The following is a 23386-nucleotide window of genomic DNA, read 5'->3' as shown; positions in this document are numbered from 1 at the left end:
TAGTGATTTCATTTTTTATTTATATTTAATAGTGATAAATATTATTGTGATTTTATTTTTTATTTATATATAATAGTGATAAATATTATTGTGATTTTATTTTTTATTTATGTATAATAGTGATAAATATTATTGTGATTTTATTTTTTATTTATATATAATAGTGATAAATATTATAATTATTTTATTTATATTTAATAGTGATAAATATTATAGTGATTTTATTTTTATTTATATATAATAATGATAAATATTATAGAATATTTGTGAATAGTTATAAGTAGAGATTAAAGTAAGTTTGTGGGTCTCTTGAAGAATATTTTAAATTATTTATCATATAAAATATTTCTGATAGTACGAAAATCTTTAAAAAGTATTGAGATATGTTGGTTACCCAAACATAATCTTAGGGTGGATAAGATTTTTATTTTTATATATATTTATTATTATTATTTTAAACTTTTCAGTCCAATTTTAACGAATTGAAAGGGTAGACCCGTAGAGAGTGTGAGGTTGGCGTGGCGTTTTCTGGATCGACCAAAAATAATTTATTCCCATCATCGCAGTAGAAGATAATTGATCTCTCACGTATGTGTCTCTTCATCTCTTGGAATAACAACGAGGGGAATGAAAATGGAACCACAACCACCCTCAAACATCCCCCGAACGACGCTAAGACGGCATCCTATATGTCTCCGATGATTTGTTTCGAAACCGAGGAGGTCAATGCATAGCGCCAACAACGACAGAAACTGTCCAAAATAGTAACTTCCCACACAGAGAGCAATACCCAGAATAGTAATGGAAGTCGTACAGACACATGTGCACAGTGTCTCCATCTGCAATACCTACAAATACCACTATCAGCTATCCTGTCCTGTAAAAGCTCACGTCTGCTTTCTCTCTAAGCATTCTTCAATCATGCCCACTCTTGTTGCTACCTATGTTAGGCCTCGCCGGAGGAGGAGGAGGAGGATGACGAGCATTGTCGCCAGCACCAAATCTTCACCCCCAGACTCTCCCTCAACTTTAACTTCAGCTTCGAACCCAGATGAGAAGGATGTGAAAAGGGGTGGCCCCGATGCGCAAACTACGCTTTTGGGGAGATTGTGGAAGGTGGCAGCCCCATATTGGTATTCTGACGACAAAGTCCAAGCTAGATGGCAGCTGGCCGCTGTCTTTGCTCTCACTTTAGGAACCACCGGAATCAGTGTCGGATTCAATTTCCTTGGCCGCGACTTCTACAATTCTCTTGCCAGTAATTTCTTTCCCTTTTTCCCCTCTTCTGCTAACTCTATCTTGTTACTCTACTACTTTAGTTTGGTAATGACAAGTTTAATGTTGCAAAAAAAGACAAGGACCAACAACAGTTCACGAAGCAACTTCTATATTACCTTGGTGCCTTTGCTGGTGGAATCCCGGTGAGCACATTTGCTCCACTTTCTGTATTAGGTATTCCTCTGCTAGCTTTATCTTCTCTTCATTCTTCCTCACACTCTCGTTTTGTGAGATAGACGAGGAAAGAGGTTCGCCTAACTTATAATTTCGCTGGCAAATAATGTGGGATTGCTCGTCAGGACATCAGATCTATGTTTTTCTTTGGTTGGCGCTTTGAGCTTTTCGAATATATTAAAAAAGGAAAATAAACAAGCTTTAAAAATAAGAACCTTGTTTCTTAACAAAGTTGTGCTCTATATTTCTTCGTAAGAAATCTCCACTTCTTTTTTTGAACAAAGTCTGAATTTTGACTTAATAATCTTTATAGAAATATTAACTGAATAAAAGGAAAAAAACCCCTCGTACGCGGATGCTTCAGGAACTAGTTAGTTATTAAGTCCAGGCATCGTGCTGGAAAGTACTTTTGGATCATGAGAATATGAGATTTGTCCATGTTAAAGATAATTATCCATAATATACACATACAAGTATTGTCACTTGTCTTATGAAAAATGCAAATGAGCATATTGTTTCCTGGGTTTCCTTCCAATTAGTAGCCACTTCTATCCATTTGGCCCAGTAGTCCAGTACTATAGGCTTCATAAGCAGTATCTTGCTCTGTTGATGCTATTGTTTTCATTAATTACCATTGATAGTCAAATTTATGTGAATTGTCCCGATACTTATTGTTGCTTTGCAGTTTTTTGTTTTGAGAGATTATGCAAGAGACACTCTTGCTTTGAGATGGAGGTCTTGGATGACAAGATATTACATGGAACGCTATCTGAAGGATCAGACATTTTACAAAATCCAGTCACAATCAATTATTGATAACCCAGATCAGCGGATTGTTGATGATCTTAGTTCCTTCACTGGGACGGCCCTTTCCTTCTCCTTGATACTTTTCAATGCTGCTGTAGACTTGATATCCTTTAGTAACATCTTGTATGGCATCTATCCTCCACTGTTTGTTATTCTTCTTGTATACTCGATTGGTGGAACAGCTATTAGTGTGTTTCTTGGAAAGGTAAGTACCATATTTTCTTGGACTTAAATTTTTCGAGAAAAGATACTACCAGTTCAATTGACTGGCAACGGTTTTACTTCTAATTTCAGGGTTTGGTGACTTTAAACTTCTTGCAAGAGAAAAAAGAAGCAGATTTTCGTTATGGACTTGTTCGTGTTAGAGAAAATGCTGAATCAATTGCTTTCTATGGTGGTGAAGAAAACGAAATACAACTTCTGCTGCAGTACTTCAGAAGTGCTTTTGAAAATTTTACTGTATGGATCATTTTGGTCTTCTGCTTCTGCTGTTACACTTCATATTTTTAACTACATTATCGTCATTTGCTTTTGCTCTGAAAACTGCTTGTTCCCTCACACCTTGAGCAATTTCCCGCATTTTGCTTATAGGATTTTACGACATGTATTCTTTTATGAGGTTGTGGAAGGTATCATGCTATTATTAGAATGCCAATACCTAAGGGTATTTCTCTGGTCAGGTCATGATTGAAAACACCACGTATGTTAATAGTTATTATGGCAACAACACCCCCCGCCCGGGGGACATAGCTTCTAGTTAATATTTATGTCCTAAGATTTGGCCATGTTTTTGTGAAACCATTAAGTTGGTATTGGTTGCCTTTCCCCTCAGCATGGGAAGATTAATTTTTGAGTCTTTGAGCTCAATGATACTAGTTGGTGTTTTCAGCCTGCAAAGGTCTTTGGGAAGAGAAACTTATATGTTCACTTCTTTGAAACTTATATGTTCACTTCTTTGACACCCAACTTTATAGACCTTTTCAGCAAATACCACAACACCACTATGTTATATATTTTGCATATGGTTTTATATTCATTATTGCTCAAAACTAAACAATCTCTTTTGAATTTCTAGATTTGTAGTGACTGAGAACAAGCATTGTTACCAACTTTACACACCCATGGGACACTCAATGGATCAAAACGTCTTTGTTTTTTTTTCTAGAAGTATGAATTCTTTATTTAAAGGCACAACCCAAATATAGTATGCAAAAGAGACCTATCTAGAAGGAAAAAAGGATACAAGAAAATCATGTAAGTCATAGAAGCAGTCCAAGAGAAAAAGGGTATTTGATTAAAAAACCTTTTGATTTCCTTCAACATTCTTTTGCAATATTAAAAAATTTTGTTGTTTCTTTCCTTCCAAATGCACAACATGAGGTAAGTAGGAATTATCTTCCACACTGCAGTTTGTAATCTCACTATAAAATCGAAGATGATTAATAGGATCCCCATTCCTCTTACACATACAACACCAATCGATCACGATGATTTGTCAGTTCCTTATATTATCCATGGTGAGAATGTTCCCTAAAGAGGCCAACTAAGTAAAGTCAGCAACTTTCAAGGGAATCATCGTCCGTCAAATATTGTTTCATGGAAATGGGCTATTATCATGAGGAATAAGGATACGATAGAAAGAACAAATGCTAATCCCCCTTTTGGAAGAGGTCCACATAATTTTTTCTTCATCTCATCTTCTCAATCTAGTGAATACAAGAGATAACTTGTTCAGAATACTGCTATTCTAAAGCCTCTACACCACACACTGTTTACGTGACATAATTTGATTTGAAATATAAATTTTAAATTTAAATCTTACAAATAAAATCTTACCATTTAAGTGATGTGGATGGTGTGCTTTACACACTGATTTGAAAATAGAATAACTCATTAACTAAAGGTATCCACCTGATCTTAAGCTGCTTTGATGAAGGATTATATTCCATTGAGGTAAACTTTCTTGAAGGTCCTGTAATCACGACACAGATTGTGCCAAAATTTAATCCTGTATCCATCTACCACCTCAAATTTGAAATTTTTGAAAACTTATACCGAATTTTCCTTATATTCTTCTATAATCCCACCCAATGAGCCCCTTGGAATTCATTCAAACAACACCCACTCCACAGGCATTCATACATAGAACCCCACTACTGCTCTCCACAGCCTCTCTCTTTTTGGCAATGCCAAAGCCACTTCCCTAGTAATGCATTGTTAAAATTGAGCATATTCCGAACCCCTAGGGGAGGTTAAGGATTTTTGACCCGTTAGTCTTGTGAATGGGGTGTATAAGATCATTTCCAAGGTGCTTGCAAATCGCCTAGGAGAGGTTTTGGGAAAGATCATTACAAAACCCCAAAATGCATTTGTAAGGGGTAGGCAAATATTGGACTCAGTTCTCATTGCCAATGAATCCCTAGATAGTAGACTAAAAGCTGGCAATGCAGTGATCCTATGTAAGTTGAATACGGAGAAGGCCTATGATCATGTTAATTGAGATTTCTTACTTTACGTACTTGGGAGATGTGGATTTAACAAAAGATGTTTTTCGTGGGTCAAATGGTGTATAGCAAAGGCGAAGTTTTCATTTTTTATGAATGGCAATCCAATTGATTTCTTTAACAGCTCCCGAGGCCTAAGACAAGGATAGTCATTGTTCCCACTCGTTTTTGTCATTGTCATGGAGGCGCTTAGCAGAATGATAATATGGCTTTGGTTAATAATGGATTTGTGGCTGGATTCTCGGTTGGTGACCCCAATAGGGGTACTCTTAACATTTCTCTTTTACTGTTTGTAGATGATACACTAATAATATTTTGTGAAGCAGACCAAATCCAAATTTGAGCATTGAGAACACTTCTACTCTGTTTTGAAGTGGCATCAGGTTTAAAAGTGAATTTTGACCAATCAGAACTAGTGCCAGTTGGCAATGTTCGTAATATCCAACAACTAGCTAACATCTTGGATGTAAGGTTTCCTCTCTTCCCATGATTTACCTTGGCCTTTCCGTTAGGAGTTGCCTCAAGGGCTAAATCAATCTGGGATATAGTGATCGAGAAGATAGAACGTAGATTGGCAGGTAGGAAGAGATTGTACTTGTTGAAAGGTGGCAGAGTCACCTTAATCAAGAGTACCTTATCTAATTTACTAATGTACTTTCTATCTCTATTCTCAATTCCAGCAAGTGTGGCGGATTTAGAAACTTCATCCTGATTTCCTTTGGAGCGGCATGGGGGGATGACTTCAAATCCATCTAGTTAGTAGTTAGTTGGGACAAGGTATGGTCTCCATTATCCTCCGGAGGGCTGGGAATTAGAAATCTAAGGATTTTCAATCTGGCTTTACTCGGAAAATGGTTGTGGCGAAAAAATATGGAACCGGAAGTCCTATGGAAATTGGTGATTGACTGTAAATATGGAGGTAGAGGGGTTGGTGCACTAGAGAGATAAGTGGGGCTAATGGGGTGGGAGTTTGGAAGCACATTAGACGAGGGTGGGGGGTTTTTAATCATCATAAAAGACTCGTATTGGGAGATGGCTCTAGAATAAAATTCTAGAGCGACCTATGGTGTGAGAATAATGCCTTAAAAGACTTGTTCCCTTTAGTTTTATGGGTTACATGTGAGAAAGAAGTTTCAGTGGCTAATCTTATAGCGATATATGGGGATCAAGTTCAATGGAACATCAACTTCACTAGGGCGGCCCAAGATTGGGAAGTTGGCAGTTTTGAGGACTTTTTTAGGCCCTGTTTGGATAGTGAAAGTGTCTCATCTCATCTCATTTCATCATTACAACTTTCCCAAATTTCCATACAATATAATAAACAATTCAACATTTTCTAATCCCAAAACTATAATAATATTTAAAAATAATATTCTAATAATATTTTATTCAATTTTTATCTCAACTCATCTCATCTCAACTCACTATCCAAATGACACCTTAGTCTCTTGTATTCCATGAAACCGAGCACTCAAGGAGCTAACACGCTGTGATAGATACCCGCAAGCAAATATATATTCTCGGTTCGCTCTTTCTATAAGTCTCTCACACAACTGTAGAATAATCAGTTTCCATGGAGAAGGATTTGGCAAAATAAGGCATCTCTCAAAGCTGCATTCTTTGCTTGGACAGCTTTTTTGGGTAAGATTTTGACGACGGATAACTTGCGGAAACGCAGGGTGATCATAGTAAATTGGTGTTGCATGTGTAAGAAAAATGACAAGACTGTGGATTATCTCTTACTGCATTGTGAGCTTGCTAGAGCATTATGGGATTAAGTGTTTTGCAGATTAGGGCTAGCTTGGGTAATGCCTGCCACAGTGGCTGCGTTGTTGGCCAGTTGGACAAACTTAGGAGGTATTCCACAAATCAAAGTTGTGTGGAAGATGGCTCCTATCTGTATTCTGTGGTGTTTGTGGTAGGAGCAAAATGACCGAACGTTCGAAGACAAGAAGCGCATGATAGAGAAACTTAGATCTCTTTTTATTAGGACTTTATTTCTATGGGCCATAGCTATAGATTTTAATGGCCTTGATGTTCATGAATTTCTTGTTTTCATTGCTTCTTCCTAGATAGGTGTTACCTTTTGTATACCATCTTGTGTACTTGGGCTATGCTTATTTTTATCAATACAATCGTTTACATATAAAAAAAATATTCCGAACACCTATCCTCCCTTAGAGATTGAAGAACATATCCTGGTCCAGCTCACCATGTGATATTTTACCTCTTCCCCTAAAACTCCTGAAAGAAAGTTCCACTTCAGCTTCCTGGTGCAATTAGCCACGCTAGATGGAGGGGGAAAAGGGATATAAAATATGTAGGCAAGTTAGAAAGAGTTCTTTTAATCAATGTAATCCTACAACCTTTGGACAAATACATCCACTTTCAACCATCCAACCGACACTCAATCTTTGCTATAACTTCATCCCAAAATCCCTTTGCCTTGAAAATGGCTCCTAAAGGGATGCCAAGATACTTCATATGTAAGGAAGACATCTTGCATTCCAAGTAACCCACCAAACTCACCGCATTGTCAACTTGATCCACTGGAACTAGTTCTTGATAAGATTGATAGGCAAAACCCAAGTAAACAAAACATAGACAAGAGTGACATCTAGGCATGATTGCCTAGTGATGCAAGAAAATCATTGATATTTAGGCCATCAAAATCTATTAAAATCAACAATGGAATAAAGTGTTAAAAAGACTGTTAAAAAAATAAAATTCTAAGCTCTTCCATTGACCACTCGCGATCTTCAAAGCTTCTTTCATTCTTCACCATCCAAAGACACCACCACAGATGAATGGGGACCATCTTCCATAGTGTTGCGATTTGCAAATTACTGTCCAGGCCTCTCCAATTTGCTAGGAGATTAACCACTCTTCTTGGCATCACCCAAGATAATCCCACTCTAGCAAAAAATCATTCCATAGAGTCATGGCAACCTCATAGTGAAGTAGTAATTGATCAACAATTCCCCGCACTTTTTGCACATGCAACACGAATCCATTATAATAATCTAGTGGTTCCTTAGCTTGTCTAAGGTGAGGATATTCCTTAAAGAAGCTGCCAATATGAAGAAAGCTGCTTTTAGGGGTGCCTTAGTCTTCCAAATACTCTTCCATGGGAATGAGTTTGTGTTGTGCGTGATAAGAGAGACTTGTAGAACGAGCGGACGGTGAATTTCCCTTTCTTTGAAGGACGCCAAACGATCTTATCTTCTTCTCACACCCTCACTTTCATAGGCTTTCTTGGAACTAGTTCTAATTTAGCCAAATTGATCTTCAATCTAGAAACTGCTTCGAAGCATAGGAATAAAGCTCGCAAACACGAGAAGTGATTTGTGTTAGGCACACAACACCAAAGTATCGTTTGCATAAACAAGATGAGATACATTAAGTACGCCAGCATTTCCAGCCTCACAGGAAAACCTGAAATAAAATTCCCTTCAACTGACACCAATGACATCTTGCTTAGTGTCTCCATGACTATGACAAAGAGCAAAGAAGACACTGGATCTCCTTGTCATAAACCATGAGAGCTGCTAAAGAAACTGGAGAAAGTATCATTCACAAACACTGAGAACTGCACCATATTTCTATGGTGTGGAGTCCAAGATCACCATTTTCCCCGTGGCCACACCATTTAAGTAAATATATAATGAATTCCCAGTTCACATGATCATATGCTTTCTCGATGTCCACTTTGCACAATACACCATGCTCTCTATATCTAAGCCTAATATCCAAGCACTATTAGCAATATGAACAGACTCTAATATGGGATTAGCAACTAATATTGAACTTGTAATGCCTTATCATGTTGTAATACTTATGTGTTAAAACTTTTTTTTCATTTAATAACACACTACCCTCTGGATAAAATCTGCTTGAGAATATGCACTTCAATTACCATACACATATACTAGCCACATGAGCATTTTTATTATTATTAGCCATTTTCATAATATTTTCAAATTGATGAAAGCATGTCCTTAAATTTCATATCTTGATATTTCCATTGATATTGATACTTTCTAATCATAATTGATTATGACCAAACCAGTTTAATCTAATCATATTGATACTTTCTAATCAATGATATTAGCATTATTGAGACTTCCAATTACTTACAATGATATTCATGGTCCACTTGAAAGAGTGAATTACATTCGGTTCTTTGCAGCAATTGTTGATATCTTCTAGAAATCTAGAGTTCTTCACCAGTGGCTACCGCTACCTCATTCAAATTCTTCCTGCTGCTGTTGTTGCTCCCATGTATTTCTCAGGAAAAATTGAGTTTGGTGTCATTAATCAGTCAGTATCTGCTTTCAATCATATCCTTGGAGATTTTTCTCTCATTGTTTACCAATTTCAGGCTATTAGTGCATTTTCAGCTGTCATTGATCGACTAGGTACTGTACATTTTCCCTTTTCTCTCCTTGTATAATTAATCTGTGTTAAATCTCTGAGCAGTTATAACTTTGTATAATGGCATGAACATCCTGCACATCCTTCAATGGAATCTTCATTGTGATTTTAGGAGGTTGAAATAAAAGCTGATGAATGTCTGTTTGAAACTGTATTTGAACATAGCTTTGAAAGCAATTATGGTGGCCCCATTCAAATGCAGTTTTGATCGAAACTCTGAAGTTCTATGGATGGTCTCTGTTTAAGTCTTCTTTCGAATGCATTTCAAACATGACTCTCTAGACCTGTTTGGATGGCCTCTGTTTGAGTCCTATTCAAACTTTGCTTTGAATACCTCTAGAACTCTTTGGACAACCTCCATTCAAAGCAGTATTAAAATATTGTTTATGGCTTTATTCGTTTTTTGGTAATTTCATTTATTTTAGGGTTTTTTTTATCACATTGCTTCCAAAATAACTTTGTTTTTTAGCTTGAATCATAATTTTGGAAGAATTCTCTCTTTCCAACTCTTTTTATTCTTTGGAATTAACAAGAAGCCGACACCCTTATTCCTGGTATTCTTGGCAAATCAACAAGTCTGAGGAAGACTTTACAGTATTTATTATGAGGTTGCTGTAATTTCCTAGCATCTTTGTCCTGTACACTCGCTGAAATTTGAAAACATCTTCTTTGTCCTATACACTTCATGCATCAATCTCCCTGAAAGTGGATAAGATACAAGATTGGAGGAAACTTGGATGCATTTTTTGCTTTTCTTTAGAGTTACCATTCCTGGAAAGCTGAAGGATGTTTCTTCTGTAGTTGTTCTTATTCATTTGCCTTCCTGGATCCATGGATATCAGCTGTGGTGTAAATATTGTATCTCATTGTTTATGAGGTACCTGCAGATCTGTTTTTCCTTGACGCTTCTTATAATCAATCTAGTCATATGTATCAAGGAGATTTGAAATAACGAGAGTGTTGCTCGAGTATTTTGTTGTTAGTATATACTTATTGGACATTCTGTGTGTGTTCATATGGTTCTCCTTTTTATTCTATTTTGTTGTTAGAAATATGCATGACTAGTGAAAGCAAGGGAGTCCGTGATGGTAGATGTTTTCAAGTTTGAACGCTTATTTACCTTATGATAACAACTTTGCCTCTCCCCCAACTCTATGCAGGTGAATTTGATGACATTTTAGATAGAAGCTCTAAATTAGTTTCTGAACCCTCAGAAGAGATACAACTTGTGTACCATAGTGTTAGTTCACATGTACTGGAGTCCAATGGATCCATGCCCAAAGGCAAGCATCAAAGATTACTGGATATAGAGAATTTAACCGTACAGACACCAAGTAAAGCTACACTGGTTAGAGACTTAAAATTGGTGGTCAATGAGATGGATCACTTACTGGTTAGTGAATTATTCCTTTATTTATTTGTGGATTTTTATTATGGCAAGTCTGTCGGGGCTGAAAAGTATTTACTGGTTAGTAATTTAACTAACAGGTAACAGGACCTAGCGGGAGTGGTAAGACTTCCTTGCTAAGAGCTATGGCTGGCCTTTGGAGTACTGGAAGAGGAAAAATCACCTTCTATGTGAAAGATGGAGAAAATCCTCCTGAAGTAAGAACTACGTCTGATATGAAAGGAGAACATGAACGAGCCATAAATAGAAATGCTAGAGGCATATTTTTCCTCCCTCAAAGACCGTATATGGTTTTAGGAACTCTACGTCAGCAGTTGCTTTATCCAACATGGGCAGAAGATGCAATTACCAACTCCGATGGTGCTGAACCAAATGGTACATATTTAAATTATTTTCCCCACGTACTAAAATAGTTTTAAAAGGCACTCTGCATTTACATTAATTGAAAGTGGTATGCTCGAGAATACTGCTTCTGCTTATCACATTTGTCATTTGAAGGACAAATGGTTCGAATGACAAATTTCTATTCTAGGAATCTTAGAAGATGTTTTGGACTAGAAAAGAGTAAATTGGCAAATATCTTAGGAAGTGGGCCATAATGTATATGAAGTCCTCCATACATAAACATACGAACAGAACTTAAGGGCTAAGATAGAGCTGCCCTATCAACGTTACCTTATCAAGTTCATCTGATGATTACATTGAGTAGTGATGATATTTGGCTGCTCATTTTTTCCATGTATCAAGTTCTTCTTTTTACTTGGTATATTCCGTTTGATGTCTAATTGTGATATTTATTTCATAGGTCCACTTCCTTTCCTGACACGGGTACCAAAGGCAGGAAATTTGAGCGAGAACCAGATTAAGCCTACAACAGATGAGTTAATACAAGTCTTAGAGGATGTCCGCCTTGAATATATATTGTCTCGTGTCGGCAGTCTGGATTCGATGTGTGAATGGTCCAGTGTTCTTTCCCTTGGAGAGCAGCAACGCCTTGCTTTTGCACGCCTTTTGCTTTCAAAACCGAAATTGGTTCTGTTGGATGAATGTACCAGTGCTCTAGATGAAGCCAACGAGGTATCACCAACTTTTGATCTTCTTTGTATTTATTCTATAATGTAAGTTTTGTTTCTAGACTTAGATTAGACTAGGGAATGCATAAAATGTGGGCATTGAAAGATGGATTGGTGCAAATTAATGTTCCTTTCCGGTCCTTCACGTTTGAATCCTGTGGACTTCTGGTCAAGTGATTTCCATCCGACATGGTTCAGTAACAGTCCATCTGCTGTGGGCCCTACTACTATTTTTGGACACATCATCCTATAAAATCATATGCGGTGAGGTTTCAGGGAAGAAAGGCTTGCCAAGTTCTGAACTGGCGTCAAATATCTCTGTTTCTCTACCCATTATCAGATCTATCTTCTATAATGTGTCTTCTTCTTCTATGATAAACTTGGTTATTTTCTGCCAGAATACAATCTCCTGTAATGACTGCTCTTAGGCTGAATCTGTTAAAGAAATTGCTACAGCTGGTTTGGGTTAACTAGAAAATTTTTCAAGCAGCCAAGGGGTGGATGAGTTAGTTGAGATGACATAATAAAATCTTTGACATGAAGTTTTACAAGTTGTGCTTCTGTTTGCAGGCTCATTTATACCAGCGGATTGGAGCAGCAGGCATCACATACATTAGCATTGGCCATCGGCGGACCCTGTTTGATCACCACAACAGTGTCTTACATATATCCACGACAGATCCCAGCGATACTCAACGTAATTGGCACCTCGATTCGATTAATCGCGACACTGTATGACATATTAAAGCTGTAATTGTTGTGGACATTTATTCTCTGCCGATTGCTGCTTTGCATAAGGTGACATTCACGCTCCAAGGTGGGAAAGAGCACTCCAATTGGAATTTTTATTTCACAATGGCAATTTGATTGCTTGGTCATATACACCATGGCTATGTGTTTCAAGCTGTTCACATTTTGCTCTTTCATATTATTCACTCTTTTCTACAATAGATATCAACTACGGTATGACATGCTGTACTTTTGTATATCTGCAGCATTCGTTTGGTTCACCTACTCGTATAGAATGCTAAAACTAGGTGGGAACTAATCGCTCTGCTTTTGAAATCTGTAGGGGAAATGTACATAGAACTTGCTGGAGTCCCACCTTTACGATATGGCTGAAAAAAATAGTAGAGGTGGGGATCCAGTATTGCTTCAAGATAAAAAAAATAATAATAAAAATTAATTCGCGTGTCACGAATTTTGCATACATGAGTGCAATATAAATGGCAAATTATTCCAATCTGTGAACTTTCTAACATTAATTACTAACTTTCTAACATTAATAACTATAGAATGGGGTTTAAAAATTATTTATTAAATAAAAATAACGCAACCAATCACATTAGTGGAGTGTGTAAAGAGTATGTAAAAGTGATTGCACATAGAGTTATTGTTATTAATGGTAAAGGTCAAGAAATTATAGGGAATAGCAACAGTATGTTAGTGGTTGAATTATAATTTGAAACATAAGTTATAATTTATTTTTTTAAAATAAATTATCTTATCCTCAAAATTTGATCGTTGTAATGAAAAGAAAATGGAGTGATCAAATCTATATGGAAATGAAAATTGTAGCTTAAATTTTAAATAAAGAAACTAAAGGTAATTGATAAATTTAAGAGAGAACTCTATGTATTAGTCACTATTCACTTTCACGTCCCACACCTTAAAAAAAAAAAAAAAGAGCTATAAGTGTGGGGTATGAAAGTGAATAGTGATTGATAAAAATAATTTTTCTAAATTTAATAGTTTAGACTTGCATTGACACATTGAAAATAATTGATAATACAGAATATAAAATATAATTTTCCCTTATCAATTTTTTTCAATGTGTAATCATGTCTCTTGGAGGGCCTTTAGGATCAAGTTCAAAGTTGACATGGATTCTTGAAGTACAGAAACTCATTTTTCAACTCTCTCTTTCCAAACTGGAGAAAACAAAAGTGGCCTTTTCCTTCACAATTATGCCTCTAACATTGATGGTTTGGTGCCTGCTTGACTTTTCATCTAACTTTCATGTGTATAGGATTTTAATACCAGCATTTCCACTAACATAAGCATAAAGCAACCTAAGATTATTGTAACTGAGTTTACATTATATGACCAACAGCTCGTCCGGATAAGAATATTTGGTGGGAATGGAATGAAAACGAAGATTTGGAACTTTTTTGAAGGTAAAAGAAAGAATACAACTCAATATATCACTGGCACTGTTTCTATGCTCGGTACACCTGCAGATTACAAGTCAAGATGCGTGCCATGAAATTGAAGTTGCAAAAGGTAAAGTCTTGCGAGGAAAAAGCAGAATGATTTGCTTTTACATTTCAAAATTCAAAGTGGTTGATATCTCTTTCAAAGGCCAAGAAAGTCCAGTACTAGAAAAAAAGAGGAAACTCAGTCTAACAAAGTAGTAACTTTCAGCTTCGGGGTATACTTCTTGGAAGTACAAGGTATCATTCAAAGAAACCACCATCTTCATGCTGAAGACATGTCCCCCAAGCTATCACATCTACCCATACTCAACGGCTGTACAGACAAACCGGACGCAGACGGCTACCAAAAAGCTCTTTGAGTGAAAACTGTGGAACAAATGCCATGAGGATCACCAATTTCGTTCCAAGTGCATGCCATTTCCATTGCTATACACACCATTTACCGTCCCATTGGACGACTTAATTGTGCCATCATTTTTGTAGGCTCTCACTGGTGAGTGTCCATTAGCCATCCCATTAGTCACCGATTTTCTTAAAAGGCCGGGGTCATGTAGGACAGTCTCCAACTGCTGGCAAGCTGCTGCTATTAGTCCTGTAAACCAAGAAATTATGTCCGCCTATCAATATAGATCCAAATTCATGAAGTATTGCCATTGAAATTCTGACCATTTAGAGAATCTGGCAAATGTTTACCACTCAACTGAATCGATTGAGAAATATTTTCTTCTATATAAATAATTTTTGAAGTAGCATCTAGAATATACTCTATGTACAATGATTTCCTTTCAATGGAAAAGACGGGAAATAATCTATGGATTGATGTATTATTAACATACAAGTACCGAGTCGATATTTTACTGATGGTAACCAGCATAACATCAAATTATTGGTTAATTTGTACTTCTTTCACCAAGCAACTGATTCCAAGTGTGAAAAGTGCCAATGAAAACAACAAAATAAGGTTCTAGAAGTACCTAAGAACAGTGCAGAAGGTTTCCCGGGTCTTGACTTGAATTCAGGATGAAACTGAACACCAACAAAGTAGGGATGACCAGGCAACTCAACAATCTGCATTCGTTACACCAATAATATGCTCCAAATTACCAAAAGATTGATGAATTTGAAGAACTGAATATTCTTTGGTTCAACCTCATATAGCTAATATTCATAGAATCCAGTATCACCTATCCTGCTACAAAATACTTACCTCCATGCGCTGACCAGTTTCGTCTCTACCAACAAATAATAGACCAGCATTTTCAAGTTGTAATATCATATTTGGATTGACCTGTACAACAGAAATTTCAGTAACTACTCAACTCAATAGTACGTACTGCTTCTTTCATAAAGAGCAATGATATGCATGCACGGATGTGAGCCAAAGCACACATGTACCTCGTATCTATGCCGATGTCGCTCATCAACAAAACTTACATTGCCATACCTAAACATAATTTCAAATCATATTTCCAGGTTAGCCGAGCTGAGCTGAGATGCTAGACGAGTATCCACTGAATAAAATTATTACATTTTATTTCACAAGATGTTATCATAAGTTCCTATATGGAGATAAATTATCAAGTGCAAAGCATATTTATCATCGCTGTAGTATATGCTGAAGTCGTGAAGTGTGTGTGTGGTATAAGTATGCAAGCTTAAGTTGGTCTGAGTCCTTACAACTTTGCAGAGGTGCAATCAGCAACATTGAAGTAAGTCCTCCTTGATCCCAGACGCATAGTACCTCCCATATGAGTTTTTGAACCCTACTAAGTAGAACAGAAACTAGCTTAACCAGATTAAACATTGATTACTCCATAAAAAAGTTTGACATTGACTTCACTAAAACTCGATAAAATACCTCTGGCATAAATATTACACAAGGATTTGGAGTATCAGGATCAAACTCTGTGCTGTTAGCATCGTGCAAACCAAGGACAGATCGTGCAAACTCAATGACAGCAATTTGCATCCCCATGCAAATCCCCAAGAATGGAACATTATTCTCCCGAGCATACTTTGCTGCAAGAATTTTCCCCTGCACTCCTCTATCACCAAACCCTCCTGGAACAAGAACACCATCAGCACCCTGCAACACAATAATATTTAGAAGATCAATGGGAAAAATAACTCCATATTAAATAACGTACAACCAAAAGACACTAGAATTACCTTTAAACAATCCCATGCTGCTTTATAAACATCAGGGGTCTGCAAGTAGTAGTGAATGGTAGTCAGTTTTTCAATAACATATATGATAAATAAATGTCTAAATCACCCTCTCCCTTGAGATATTGCAAACTGAGAAATACCACCCTTATTGTTTCTGTAATGACTCTAACCCTTACTATATCATCTCTCTTTCACTGCAATGCCCCATACTGAGTGAGTATAAGTGGTGAATGGGATCCCACATTGCTTGGGAGGAGAAGTTCTTGCTCTTTATAATGATTCCAAAGGGCTCCAATTGTACCATTGACTAGTCCCTTTGGAGTATGAGCTCAAGTGGGGCTTGGGCCTTCCTTGAGGTTCATTTGTAGTGAGAAATTCAGAGAGGTGCACTTCAACTGGAACGATCCCCACCCCCTTCAAAGAAAAACCTAACAGTGAAGATAGAACTCTAGCTAAGATACATCAAAATAGGTGCCTCTCATGAGCTCATTATTGTCAAAACTTTATCACACTTCCAAATAACCTCAAAGCCAGATCAATATGACATCTTCAAACAACCTGGACCTACCTCCATTCCTTCAATTAACCCCAATCAAAACCCAACTAACCATACATGGAAATACTTATTTTCGTACAAATCCCATTAACTGTCACCACGGTAATCCATCAACAAATTTCACCACAAAACCATCATATTCCATCACAGCAAGAAATTTTCAACTGTAATAGAATGTTGAGCCTATGGGAGATAAGAGTTTATAACATCCCAAGGTGTTACAAATATAGGGCTGTATGCTTAATGGATTCCCCATAAATAAAATTTTTTTAAGTTACCTACATGCAAAGTTTATATCTTAATGGATAAAAAGAATGAGGATGAATGAGAACCATAAGGGAAAAAAAGGAGATGAAATGGAACACATGCAGTGGAGAGATTTGTATATTGGAAAAAATAACTACAAAAAGGGGAAGAAATCAGTGGAAAATGGTAGAGCAGGAGTCACTTCATATGCGCCTTCCATTTCTCTTTTCCTCTGATTGTTCAAATTTAAATAGAGAGAGAGCTTGAGAAGAAAAACAATGCTCAGATTTGTGTTGTGGTGAGCACAACAGTGAAATAAGCAGGCTTCAAGCATAACCATCGTCAGCTTCTTCCCCACTGGCCCTTCGTTTGTCTACAAATTTCATAAACTATTTTCCAGGCATTTTCAGTGTATAAAGCATATTTTATGGTGTGACCTTTAAAATAATTTTAGGAAATCTTTTAATTTTTTTAATGGGTTTCTTTGGTACTTAATTGTGCACCACCTCCCCTGAGAAGAAAGATATTCTAGTGCAGCCGGCATCCTCTAAGTTCAATTCCTAGCTTCATCCCTGAGTAAAGTGTCATTTCTAAAAGAGGTGGTCTGTGCAATATTATATCTCTTGAGGGAGGGAAGGTGATTGTCTAAATAGATATTAGTAAGGCAAGTAGAAAATGGTACCAACCTCTTCAGCAGTCATGTCTTCAAGGTCACAAGCTGCAACCCATTCTAAAATAAGCTTCCGGTGGCAAGCGACAGAAGCATGCAAAAGAGCCTGCAAAAGAACCCAAATGAAAGGATCTGATCTACTAAAACCTTAAAAGCATGCTGTGTAGGAGACTTGACAATGGATATTTATAGATTGCAGACAAGAACTATGATAAAAGGTTTAAGTGTGTTTTTGAGTGGGGAGGGGGCCAGTTATCCTCCCCGTGTTCTAGTGGATAGTGCAAGCCCTCACCGCCCCAATCTTAATCAGACAAAAGACATCATGGTATTTACACAAGCATTCTTTCTCTTTCTGTTTCAACCAGGACTCTATTGACCAATTGACTGTCTCTCCTTAGGCATTTGATTCCCTGCTGGAATCTTCCACTGCACAAACCACCATTATCATCAAAATCCTTTTTTTTTTTTTTATAATTAAAAATATTATATATATATATATCAATAGGAGTAACCAAGTATACTGGATGTATACAAGAAAACACCTAGCCCATACTAGAGAGCTCCTAATGACCCAAAAAGCCCGTGTAAAACTACCCAAAATACATCAAGCCCGAGTTGGAATAAAACACACCTCCCCAACCCCAACCCATTATCATCAAAATCCTAATATGCAATTCAAACTCTTTCTTACTGACCAGGAGTTTATATGGTATAAATTCCACTCACCATCATTTATGAGACCTTGATCATTTCTCTCATCAACCCATCTGGGTTATTAGTTGCTCTGGAAGTCAGTTTTTCAATTTAACGTGCAATTTTTGGGCAAGTCCATAACAAACACAACATCAATGCAGAATCAAGGGAACACCCATTCAGAACAAAGAGAGCTTTTCAATTCTCAAAATAACCGTGTGAGAAAATTGGTAGGACAAAGATTAAAATGCAAATTTCTATTTTGTTTCAGTAGGTATTTCTACTTTTTCTCTCTGTCATTCAATCTTGTTGGCTGAAAACTGAATGGAGGTTGCAAAGGAAGAATGAAGTGCTCCCCTTGCAATCTTTTGTTTTTCAGATTTTTGTTCTTCTAATGAAATTACTAGCATACCCCTATTTTAGGTGTAAACTGCAGGATAAATTTCTCAAATTAAAAATGGGGAGTTCTTGTCATCAGGATTATGTGGTCAGTTCAAAATAATGTTGTTGGTATGCAGGGTATATATATAAATATTGCAACTCCTATGGTGATAATTTGAAGAATAATGATATAAATATAACCATTTTACAACCCATTTTTATAACCATCAAATGTGATAGTGCCACTCTTCAAATTAGAGTATCATGGGGTCATGCCATGCTGGCACACATGCTGATAGATGATACAATATTTCGAATTGTATGAGTACTAATTGGAAGTTTCAAGAAATGCAACACCTATTTCTCTACATCAATTAGATCATACAAATAAACAAAGTAAAAGCAGATAAATGTAAGCAAAGTTCAGTGGCATACAAAGATAAGAAAGTCAGCATAGATAATAAAATGTAACACATATGTTACCTAGAAAGAGATAGTTATTATTATTATGAAAATTGGATTTGCATATCTCTGAACAAAAAGGCAACTCACCTTTAAAACAGAGAGGTAAGAATCTGAAAGGCCAGTGTATTTTCCAACCATGGCAATTCTAACCTGTCAAGTAGATGGCAGATAAGAACATTATTGTTGATATTAGAGAAATAAAAATGTCTCAACTTAAACATGAGATGCCTTTGACCCACTGGATCATGCAACTTGTCAAAAACTATTGTCCTCGCAGTCCATTCCTTTAAATCAGGCTCCCTAGTGACACTGCAAATTATGGAAACGTTAATGGTCCACTGGAAAAACAATAGCCTCTTGCAGCAGCATAAATATTATTCATACAGTCAAACCCTCTGTGTGTGTGTGAGTGAGAGAGAGAGATAGAGAGAACAAAAAGGAAAAAGAGTTAGTAAGACAAACCCAAGGTTCAGCCCTTTCAGGATAGCTTCATGTGCCTTCTGATCCTGTTCAGAATATTGGGGGATGGATAATAGGCAGAAACAATCATTTTCAATTCCATCTGTGCATTAATTGTAAACATAAACGGTTTCAAATTTGATAACAAAACTGCTTACTCTTAATAACAGAGGAACATGCCATATGTTTGGAACATCATAGAGAGTGACAATGTTTTCGGCCTGTAAATAAACAAGTCAACTTTTCTTAGAAATCATAAGCACGAGTGTACATACACATGCATATGGGTACGTATGAGATGATACCGGCACATGGCAAAATTGAGCAAGTTTTGCCTTAACATTCTCCTCAAGTGCCTGTAAAAAAAATTAGGAACTTGAGATTGTCCTTGCACAAAGTGGAAAGAGAAATAGCATAAGGGAAAGAAGGGGACCTTTGTACTCCGACAGGCTAGAATATTTGGCGTCAAGCCAAGTCCTCTAAGTCCCCGAACGCTATGCTGCGTAGGTTTTGTTTTCTACAAGTTGAAATTTGAGCACACTACTAATTAGAGCCATGATATTTTTTGAGCATATAAGACAACAAGATGAATAAGCTATACTTCATTGCAATTCATATTCATACAATTAAGAACTAGTATGCCCCATTGAATACAAGTGTTGAATTCGATACCTGCTCACCAACGACATTGAGAACAGGGACAAGGCTGACGTGAATTAAGCAGAAATTACCAGGGCCTAATATAATAAATAGTTGGGTAAAACCAGTTTATATAAACCAAAGAGAATAAATTTACTTGCAATAATCTGTAAAATAAGACGATCTTACCTACACGGTATGAAAATTGGCCAAGCGCCTCAATAAATGGCATAGATTCAATATCTCCTGCATCAAGACAAATTTATTCAATGTTTAATAATGAAAAGGATATAGGCAGCCCTAATACACATGAAAGATGTATATGTACCTATTGTTCCGCCCAATTCGATGACACAAACATCTGCTGGACCTTCTTGTCCATCCACTGGTATTTTTGCTACACGCTCTATCCACTCTTGAATGGCATCCGTAATGTGTGGAACAACCTAGAGTAAAGCAAAGGTAGAAACAAATTCATGAACCATATCATATTATCAAAAGCTTAAGAAAAAAGTTGGATGTTGAAAAAGACCTGGACTGTCTTTCCAAGGTAATCTCCTTTTCTCTCCTTGTCAATAACAGACTGTTAAATATCAAATCAAAGAATTAAAGACAGAAACAGCTCTATTTCATTTCAGACATACACATCCAGACAAGACTAAAGACGGGAAAAAACTCAATATACCTGATATATTTTTCCAGTTGTAATATTGTTGTCACGGGTTAACTTGATGTCTAAAAATCGTTCATAGTTTCCAAGGTCAAGGTCCACCTTCAAAAAGAAAAGGCAGGTCATCCTTTGATTCTATAACACGAAGTATCACATCCAACCTTTTGAAACAAATCAAGTCACCAAAATAAATTTATATTCAAGGATAAAATAGATTAACACAGAAACCCAAATAAAACTAGTGAAAGTGTTGTTTAATAGAGTCAGAACCCTCTTCAACTTGCAGTTACTCTATTTAGGAAAAGCCGAAATTTCTTGCACAAATGTTCTTTCCCACCATATGTGAAAATGAAGGGACAGCAAAGTGACAACAGTCTTTTAACTTAGTTTACCTCACCACCATCATCTAAGACAAATACTTCCCCGTGCTCAAAAGGAGACATTGTCCCCGCATCTGTGTTTAGGTAAGGATCTGCACGTACGGAACAAAATAATCATAAGGATAAACAATACAAAAACTAGTTTCAATGAATAGGCATCCAAGATGGTAAATTGAAACCATGCAGCAGGATTTGAACAAGCTAATGGAGACAATTCTGAAAGGCTAATGGAAATTATACCTCTTTATTACACGGCTGGAAACTACACCGTCCCATGTTTCATATTTTTAGCAACACCTAATTGATTAAAAAATGCCGCCATGTCGTGTGAAAGAGTTTATCATCCTTATTAGAAAATTACCAATTTTGTTTCATACAACAGAAACCATGCATTAAGATGAAAGATGCTCAAGTTGATCTTCCAGACAATCCACTAATTAATTACTTTATTAGTAATAAAATAAAACTAAAAAGTAAACAAACAAGAAGGTAAAAACAAACAAGAAAATCGCAATCTGTCCAATTCTTATAGTTGACTTCTAAACTATCAGAAAACCCAAGTTGTTTAAAATCTAAACGCACCAATCTCTCTAAATGAGAAAACCAACTGAGAGAGAGAGAGAGAGAGAGAGAGAGAGAGAGAGAGAACATAGTAACAGAAAAATACCAATCTTAATGGAAGTAACACGAAGTCCACAGGCTTTAAGGAGGAGTCCTATACTGCTAGCAGTAACACCTTTGCCGAGACCGCTTACTACACCACCCGTCACCAAAACGTATTTCATTTTCGCTATTTTATTTCCTTCCATAAAAATCCAATTTCAGATGAAACCAAACAACCCAACATCAAAACTAACTTATAAACAAACGCAAAGCACAATTTAAAGAGCTTGTACCAGAAGCACTGGTTATAGTCGCCCACTAAGAGACCCGGTTCCTCTTTGGTCCTGATGGTATCAAAAGAATGGTTGTCACAATGTAAACGCAAAAGTGGGATTTTTTATATTACCAATAAAAAGGTGCAAGTTTGAACGGAGAGAAAAATGAGGGAAGCTAACCTTGTTCACAATGGCGGTCTTTACAAAGCTTTTGCCTTTTCTTCTTTTGCTTTCTCTTCCTAGGATTTTCAATGGTGGGCTTTCTGACTCTCAAAAGTCTAGTCTAATCTTCTTCGAACGGAGCCAAAACCAAAAGGCAAATACAGAAGGAAAGAAAGAAGATTTGATTTTCCCTTTACATGAGAAACATATGTAAATAAAGAAAAAAAGTCCTGACGATATACGTAGAAAAAGATAACTAGGGGACTCTGGGTAAACGCAAAAGATTCCTCTTGTTTCTTCTCCCAAGCCGTGCTCTATGAAAGATTTCCTCAGTTCCAACCCAGCTTTGTGCTTTGTTTCGGTTTCAGGCTCTTGAGGCGGCGGGTGTCTCTTTGCTCTTTCTTTTATTCTTGCTCCTTTCTCTTTCTCTTTCTTTTTCCTTTTTTTATTTTTTTTTTAAAAAAAGAAAATAATATATATATATAATATATATATATATATATATAGTCTATAGTATGTAAATTTTGTGATTTTGTGTAATTTATTTTAAAAAAATGAAATTTATTATTAAAAAATTAAGTTTAAAATTCACATAAAAAAATATACGAAATTTTTATAATTTTAAATATCATTATATATATATATATATTATTGACTTCTTAGGGTTTCTTTTCCACTTTTGGCTTCTTTTCACACCACACCACGAAGGAAAAAAAATCTTTTTCCCCATTGATAGTTCCCAAAAGATTTCGTGACCCCATAGAATCAAAAAGGAAAAGGTATATTAATATCAAAAATCTATTTCATATATTAATCTATTTCATATATAAATCTATTTCGTCTCTATATGGCTACATTGGCTGTTTAATGATTGGAAAATTTTTACTTTCAAATTAGTACGAAGATGCATAATCTACGTATTATTGATATGACAGAATTTAATTTATAAAAAATAATTAAAAATTAAAAATCTTTTAAATTAAAATTTATCATATCAATAATATAAAAGATAAAATCATTTTTTATTTTAATCACTTGCATATTTTCATCATATTTATATACAGTTAATATTTGTGACTTTTGTTTATATGAAAGACAATGATCCCACCAGCCTTTTAATTGGC

At 36.2% G+C, this 23386-nt stretch overlaps 2 protein-coding genes across 2 annotated transcripts; one reads left to right on the top strand and one right to left on the bottom strand.

Annotated features, from left to right (window-relative positions):
• The first annotated feature begins 586 nt into the window (after nucleotides 1-586).
• Nucleotides 587-12589, top strand: LOC109021476 (ABC transporter D family member 2, chloroplastic). The gene is made up of 9 exons (XM_019004112.2): nucleotides 587-1258; nucleotides 1354-1421; nucleotides 2138-2464; nucleotides 2554-2718; nucleotides 8953-9181; nucleotides 10358-10590; nucleotides 10686-10980; nucleotides 11411-11682; nucleotides 12249-12589. The coding sequence occupies exons 1-9, from the start codon at nucleotides 802-804 to the stop codon at nucleotides 12414-12416; spliced, it is 2214 nt and encodes a 737-aa protein (XP_018859657.2). The 5' UTR covers nucleotides 587-801; the 3' UTR covers nucleotides 12417-12589.
• A 1236-nt stretch (nucleotides 12590-13825) lies between these two features.
• LOC109021467 (CTP synthase-like) lies at nucleotides 13826-22656 on the bottom strand. Its single transcript, XM_019004094.2, has 23 exons — nucleotides 22281-22656; nucleotides 22119-22169; nucleotides 21890-22024; nucleotides 21235-21314; nucleotides 20858-20944; nucleotides 20705-20755; nucleotides 20501-20618; nucleotides 20362-20418; nucleotides 20206-20270; nucleotides 19967-20050; nucleotides 19839-19889; nucleotides 19692-19754; nucleotides 19537-19580; nucleotides 19314-19383; nucleotides 19162-19224; nucleotides 17552-17641; nucleotides 16064-16102; nucleotides 15753-15980; nucleotides 15572-15657; nucleotides 15290-15338; nucleotides 15102-15182; nucleotides 14869-14962; nucleotides 13826-14486 (listed from the first exon to the last, which is right to left on the bottom strand). The coding sequence occupies exons 3-23, from the start codon at nucleotides 22005-22007 to the stop codon at nucleotides 14284-14286; spliced, it is 1821 nt and encodes a 606-aa protein (XP_018859639.1). The 5' UTR covers nucleotides 22008-22024; nucleotides 22119-22169; nucleotides 22281-22656; the 3' UTR covers nucleotides 13826-14283.
• Nucleotides 22657-23386: the final 730 nt, after the last annotated feature.

The sequence above is a fragment of the Juglans regia genome, chromosome 15 (genome assembly GCF_001411555.2).
Source record: "Juglans regia cultivar Chandler chromosome 15, Walnut 2.0, whole genome shotgun sequence".
Classification (NCBI taxonomy): Eukaryota; Viridiplantae; Streptophyta; class Magnoliopsida; order Fagales; family Juglandaceae; genus Juglans; species Juglans regia.
This window is presented reverse-complemented; position numbering and strand designations above follow the sequence as displayed.